A 6,041-nucleotide genomic window follows, 5' to 3' on the forward strand; every position below is an offset into this window, starting at 1 on the left:
CTAGTGTTTTGCTGCAACCAGGTCCCTGACAGGAATGTGTAACCTGCTGACATTTCCCTTAAAGGTTTCCTGAAGGGGAAATAACTTCCTGTGAATTTAGAAAGGGTAGAAGCGATGTATTCTCCTCATGATACACGTTTCGGTTTGAATGAAAACCCATCTTTGTCCTGTTCGCTGCATTGGCTTAGCCAGGTGGATTTGCTGGTTTGTGCAGCAAAGCATGCTGATGGCTGAACCGGGCTGGGTATATCTCCTCATCCCGCTGCCTCTTTCTAGGCAGCTGCCAGTGCTGGGCCTTGCGTTAATGCCTGGAGCAGGCAGTGGAGGAGCGGACGGTAGACAGGCACATGCATCTGCCTTGCTGATTCAGGTTCCAGAGCTCTTCCAGCAATCTGGTCCTATGCTCTGTTCCTGCCCCCAGCAGTTCAGGGTTTGACCACGGAGGCTGACAGCAGGAGTGACCCAGAGTGTGTGCACTGACTGCCCCGATGTGGGGGTTAGGGGATTTTTTGTTTTTTCTTGCCATGAACTGACTATGTCAGTTAACCAGCATCACTCATCACTTGTGGATTTTGCTTAGTTAGAAGTATCTGTGCCAGAAAGATAGAAAGATACAGGCAACTCCAGAACACGTTCTTTTTCAGGGTCTTAAAGCACTCAGTAGATGTTAACGCTCACGAGCTGCTCTGGAGGCAGGTAAGGTAGGCGAAAGAAAAAAAAAAAAAACCTCATTTCCTCAAGGTTGTGCAGCAGAGTCAGGTCCAGATGCCTTTGCCAGCCAGGACTGCTGTCTCCCAGCCCTCCCAATCACGAAGTTGTTCTATAACAGAGATCCTAGCAAGTGGAAAGGAAAACCCCCGTCTCCAGTAAGCTTCGGTCAGGGCTGGGGAATTGTTCTGTTTGCCAGACCAGCACAAGACTGATGTTGCTTTTGGCGTTCGTCTTCAAGCATCTATCTTTTCCAACCATTTTTTAGTATCTTCATGAAACAGGCTCTTAAGATGTATCCTAACCCTTGATACTATCTTCATCAAACCCTCAATGGAAAAAGCGTGGCTCTTTTTCCCTGTCCCTTCCCATGCACCGGATCTGCTGCTTGTCGTAACATTGAAGTGCTGTTCATATACGTGTTCCATACGCACACAGTCATGTGTAAGTATGGCTTTTGGTGCTAAGAAATAGTAGTCCTGTCCCTCAAGAACTTTTCTTGAAAAGCAACACCCAGGACTGGATCCAGTCCAGTGACAAATGTGAGGCTCTTTGTGCAGAGACAGCTGTATTTAGGCTGGAGCTTTGTTCTAGAAGTGTCTGTATCGTAATTGTTTCGCGCAGTGGCAGTGTCAAAGCAGCTGCAGCAGTAGTCGTTGCCTCTTGTGTAGTTTGCTTCCCTCCTTGCACTGTAGATGTTAATATACGTTTGTGGATTCTTGAACTCATATCCTTAATGTAATCCCAAATATCCATTTGAATGGATATTTCTCCCATTTGAAACACGCTGGTTTTTTCTTTGTTTGTGTCCCCTCCATCTTTCCAGTCAAAAGAACTACAGATAAAGAAGCAGTTTCAGGATACATGCAAGATCCAAACCAGGCAGTACAAAGCACTGAGAAACCATCTGCTGGAGACCACGCCAAAGAGTGAACATAAAGCTGTCCTCAAACGGCTCAAGGAGGAGCAGACCCGGAAGCTGGCTATCCTGGCTGAGCAGTATGATCACAGCATTAATGAAATGCTCTCGACACAAGCTGTGAGTCGCCTCCGAGGGACCCAGGGTTCCTCAGCCAAATAGGGATGTTTGCATTTTATCCGATCTGTATCCTGACAGCAGGCTGGCTGCTTCCTTGCTATGAGCCATACCCTGCGCAGTCACTCCTCTGTACTTAAAAAGCAGCATTCAAATGTGGAGGAAAGAGGTATCACCCCCTTCAGGCAGGCTGACGTTGAAGCTGCTGCTGCAGAGATGCAGAGTGATGCATCTGTGTGGCCAGAGGACTGCTTTTGCATGAAGTTTGACAGCATAAACATCCCTGTTAGAGCATCGTCAGATAATGTGCAGCTTGCTGTCTGAAGTCATTTAGGTTTTGATTTGTCGATGATAGCAGCCAAAGCATGTCCCACTGGTGGAAGATGCTCTTTGAGTCATGGAGGAGTCCAGAGTTTTGGCTGTAAATCTGAAATAATGGTAAAAGCGGTGTGAAAATTCTGTGATTCCTTCTTTAAGAGATTCCATCTTGAAGGAACGACCACATGAGCAATGCTTTGAGTCCTCGCTACAGCTGAATGTGCAGTTTTCTTTGCACTTCTTGCATACTGCATCCTGCTCACATCGCTCTGTACAAATTTGGCGCTGTGAAGCAGGGTAGCCGGCTTAATTGATGTATGGGAAGGGTAAAAGTTCAGTACCACACTGCTTTTAGGTTTATGTCGTTAGATTCTTTTGCCCGAAGCCCTGCATTGGCAGGGATACGGACTTAAGTCTCCTGCGTACAGGTGATTGGTTAATCCAGTTGAACAGAGCAAGAGATCTTCTCTTTGCCTCTAGCAAAAGGAGCGCTGTGGACGTTAGCACCTCTAGCAGTCGGGTCTCTGCCGTATGGATTGTGGTTCCTGAGGTGCCACTGCTCATCAGCATCACTCGGATCAGCGCTGTGGGCTCGCTGTCACCAGTCTTTGTCACTGTCGGTCCTCTGTTCAGTGAAACGAAGTACAATAGAGACCAATTGTATTGCTAAGAAAACAAAGTCCCATCCCATTCTCTCCCCATCCCTCCAGTCCTCCCGCGGAGTGTCATGAGTGGTTACCCCATAGTGAAATGTCTCTATTGTCTGTCTTTCCCAGCTGCGTTTGGATGAAGCACAGGAAGCAGAGTGCCAGGTTTTGAAGATGCAGCTGCAGCAAGAATTGGAGCTGCTGAATGCATATCAGAGTAAAATCAAGATGCAGGCAGAAGCCCAGCATGATCGGGAGCTGCGTGATCTCGAACAGAGGGTATCCCTCCGTCGGGCCCTCCTTGAGCAGAAGGTAAAATGGGCGTCGTTAGCACGCTCCCTGTTTCGGATCTTACATTGCACTGTGCTTATCCGTAGAGAGGGAAGCTGCCTTCACCCTGCTGTCTCTAGTAACGTGGGTCGTTTGGGTATTTGCCTCTCTGGGATGAGAGCTCAGTGACACACGGGCTCAACTTCTGCCAACTCAGCCGTCCAAGGCAGGCAGCTTCTGGCTGGGATAGAGCTGCTGAAGTGTGCCAGAGGGAGTCGTGCCTCTCTGGGCGGAAGGGAAAGTGAACTGTTCTGTCTCTGAGCTGCAGATCAACTTCCCCAGCTCGTCAGAGGACAAAGAGTAACAGCCTAAAGCTGGGGGAGTTGGAATTTGTGTAGTCTCAGTAGCAGGTATCTCTGGTGAAGGGGGAAAATGAAAGGTAAAAGGTATCTGTGCCCCTGTGTTTTACAGGAATACTATTTTGCTGCAGATCTGCTCTATTTGTTGGTCTGTGGAGAGCAGGCTGCAGTTTCCCTGTGAAATTACACTCGTTCTGCAAACGCTGTCCGCAGCATTTCCCTAAGCAAACCAAAACAGCCAGTCCCAGGGGCCTGGGTGACCTGCTGCTCCCTGGATGCAGCTCGGAACTGGCTCTGAGTGTTAACGGGCTCCTTGCTGGTGTGTTTCTGTGCAGTGCCAGGTGCATGGTGCGTACAGAAATACGAGTGGCTTACACAAACGAAGGGGTGGGTAAAGTACCCATCCCGGAAAGGACATGCACGAGCAGCCTTCCTCCCGTGATTTTTTCCCCTTTGGTTTGCCCTGTGGGTGCCAACCATCTCCATTCACACAACAGCTCCCAACTTCGCTAATCGGCGATTACTGAATTAGGGAATTCCTGTGGCCTCGAAGTTCTTTGCACTTGGCTTCTCCCAGAGGCTAAGGGGTGGCTGCTGGGCTGATGGAGGACCCTCACCAGCATAAAACTGCTCCACCTCACGGTCAGCCGAGGAAGCCTCTCTGAGAAGACAGCACAGCTCTGTTGTGCTTTGGTCTCCGGCAAGCTGACATGACTCTCGGGAAGGAGCTGAATTTGTGCGCTCACAAGTGTGATAGCTGTCTTTAGACCCCAGCACTAGTTATTTTGCTCTCGTCCGGAAGCGGACAGGTCGGGTCACAGCCCGGTGTTTGGGGTGGCTTATGCTGGATGTGCATTGCCCTCTGGTGGCATGATCTGCCGAGAGCTCCGGGAAGAAGAGCCACAGCGAGCCTGCTCCTGGTCATCGCTCGCTGTGTGCGAGCAGCACGTAGTGCACTGCACACAGTGTTACGTTGAAAGCTGAGGTGAGGCCAGAGACTTAAGGAGTCTCGCATTAACCCGTAGTAGTGTTGAACACGTCTTGCATTGTGGACCAGGATTGAAGTCTCTGTGCCTAGAAAGCCCCTGTGAAGCTTTTGGCATCGGTAATGGTGAAAGGAAGCCTAGCCATGCTGCCTCAGAGAGAGGAAGAAACAGTAATAAGAGCCAGCATAGGTTTTTTGTCTCTGTGTTGCCTTAGAATAGCAAAAAATTAGATGGCACTTCAACTTCCGTAAGTTTTATTTAGCAATACCTGCAGTCCTAGTGCATCACAGGTCACCAAGTCATGGCCCAGTGACGAGCCTTTCTTGGTGGGGTTACAGCCACTCTGCAGCAGCTCAGGGGTGGGTGGAGAGGTGTTCTGTTTGTGCAAGCATTCTGCTGCGGGTCGCTCAGCAACGTCACCTGGGATTTGCTTGTATGTGCAAACTGTGACTGGCAGCCAGGGAAAGGGCAGGTACATGCACGAGAGCTTGTATGCGCAAACGTGTACGTAGCCTGTGGCAAAGTCAGCCCCTGATGTTCAGTAATAAACCAGGTTCCGGGAGTTAGCGTGTGCGTAGGACTCTGCTTCCTTCCAGCACAGTGCTCTTTATTTTTGCTGGTGCCCATCACCGTGGGAACCTACCAGAACGAGTACGTCCCACTTTGGCTAAGGAGGGGGCAGCCAGCCCCGGCAGTGCACAGCCTTTACACGCCTGTGGCTGAGGCGCTGAACAGGCTGTACCCTGGTGCTGCGTGGTGTTGCACCAGCAATGAGCATGTCCCGAGTGTCTTTAAAAGACTTGGGATTTACTCATTTCCTTCCCACATGCCTCAAGACACCTCATGTTCAGAATCCGGCATGCTGAGGTGGTTTGGGGGTGATGTCACTTGAATGCGGTGCGTTCGAGATGCCTTCCTGCGCAGTCCAGTTGCGCCAAGTCCTGTGTGTTAGGCTGTCACGAAGATGGAAAGCTGTGAGCAGCTGAAGACGTTGGAAGAGGAGGATTCTGCTGAGATTGCAGGATTGGAGAAAGCAAGTGGAGCGTTTTGAAGAACTAACGTTAGAGCTCTTCTTCCTCTTCTGCCTGCTCCAGAGCAGCTGATGGCCCCGTGGCTGTCAGCAGGAGCAAGCAGGGCTGCTCCACGGAGGATCGGTGTCACTCACCTAGCCATAAGAAATGGGCAGGGGACAAGGCCTCTCTGAAAGCCCTGAACTCAGGAGGTGACTCACGCTGGAGCAGATTGTTTCCTAAATTCCAGATGAAATCACTTTGCATATTGCCTGACTAAGGCAAGAGTGTGCTTACACGTACAACTCCCTGCCCGGCACCTTCAGCATGGACCAAGATAAGCCCTCTTGGCCGCATCGCTGCTGACAGCAGGAGAGATGCCAGTGAGCTATGCCAAAAGTCTTGGCTGCTGCTTTTTGCCCATTTGGTCTTTTCCACCAAGGCCAAAAGTAGCTTTCTCGGTGCAGGCAAGAAGATAATGGAGCGATTCTTCAGTTCTCCACTTGACTGCAGAAGTTTCGGTGAGGAAGGGTGTCATCCCTGCCTGATGGATGTCTGGAGGCCGTAGCCCCATCTTCTCTGAACTTAAGAGAGCTGATCCCAGTGCCCCTACCAAAGTACCCTTGGAAACTGATTTGGAACAGTGTTACGGGGCAGAAATTGGAGTTGAGCTGCTAGCTTGCCTATCGTCTAGCTAATCACCAGCC

The 6,041-nt window shown here is 50.3% G+C and overlaps 1 protein-coding gene across 2 annotated transcripts in view; it reads left to right on the top strand.

The window, feature by feature from the left end:
* The window catches only part of TAOK1 (TAO kinase 1), a 33,399-nt gene that overhangs the window by 25,951 nt on the left and 1,407 nt on the right, over positions 1 to 6,041 (top strand). For both annotated transcript variants that reach the window (XM_010134311.1, XM_010134319.1), the window contains 2 exons: positions 1,535 to 1,747; positions 2,839 to 3,021. In XM_010134311.1, coding sequence (XP_010132613.1) covers positions 1,535 to 1,747; positions 2,839 to 3,021 — 396 coding nt within the window. The remainder of the gene's footprint in view (positions 1 to 1,534; positions 1,748 to 2,838; positions 3,022 to 6,041) is intronic.

Source organism: Buceros rhinoceros, unplaced genomic scaffold (assembly GCF_000710305.1).
Source record: "Buceros rhinoceros silvestris isolate BGI_N320 unplaced genomic scaffold, ASM71030v1 scaffold26780, whole genome shotgun sequence".
In the NCBI taxonomy this organism is placed as follows: domain Eukaryota; kingdom Metazoa; phylum Chordata; class Aves; order Bucerotiformes; family Bucerotidae; genus Buceros; species Buceros rhinoceros.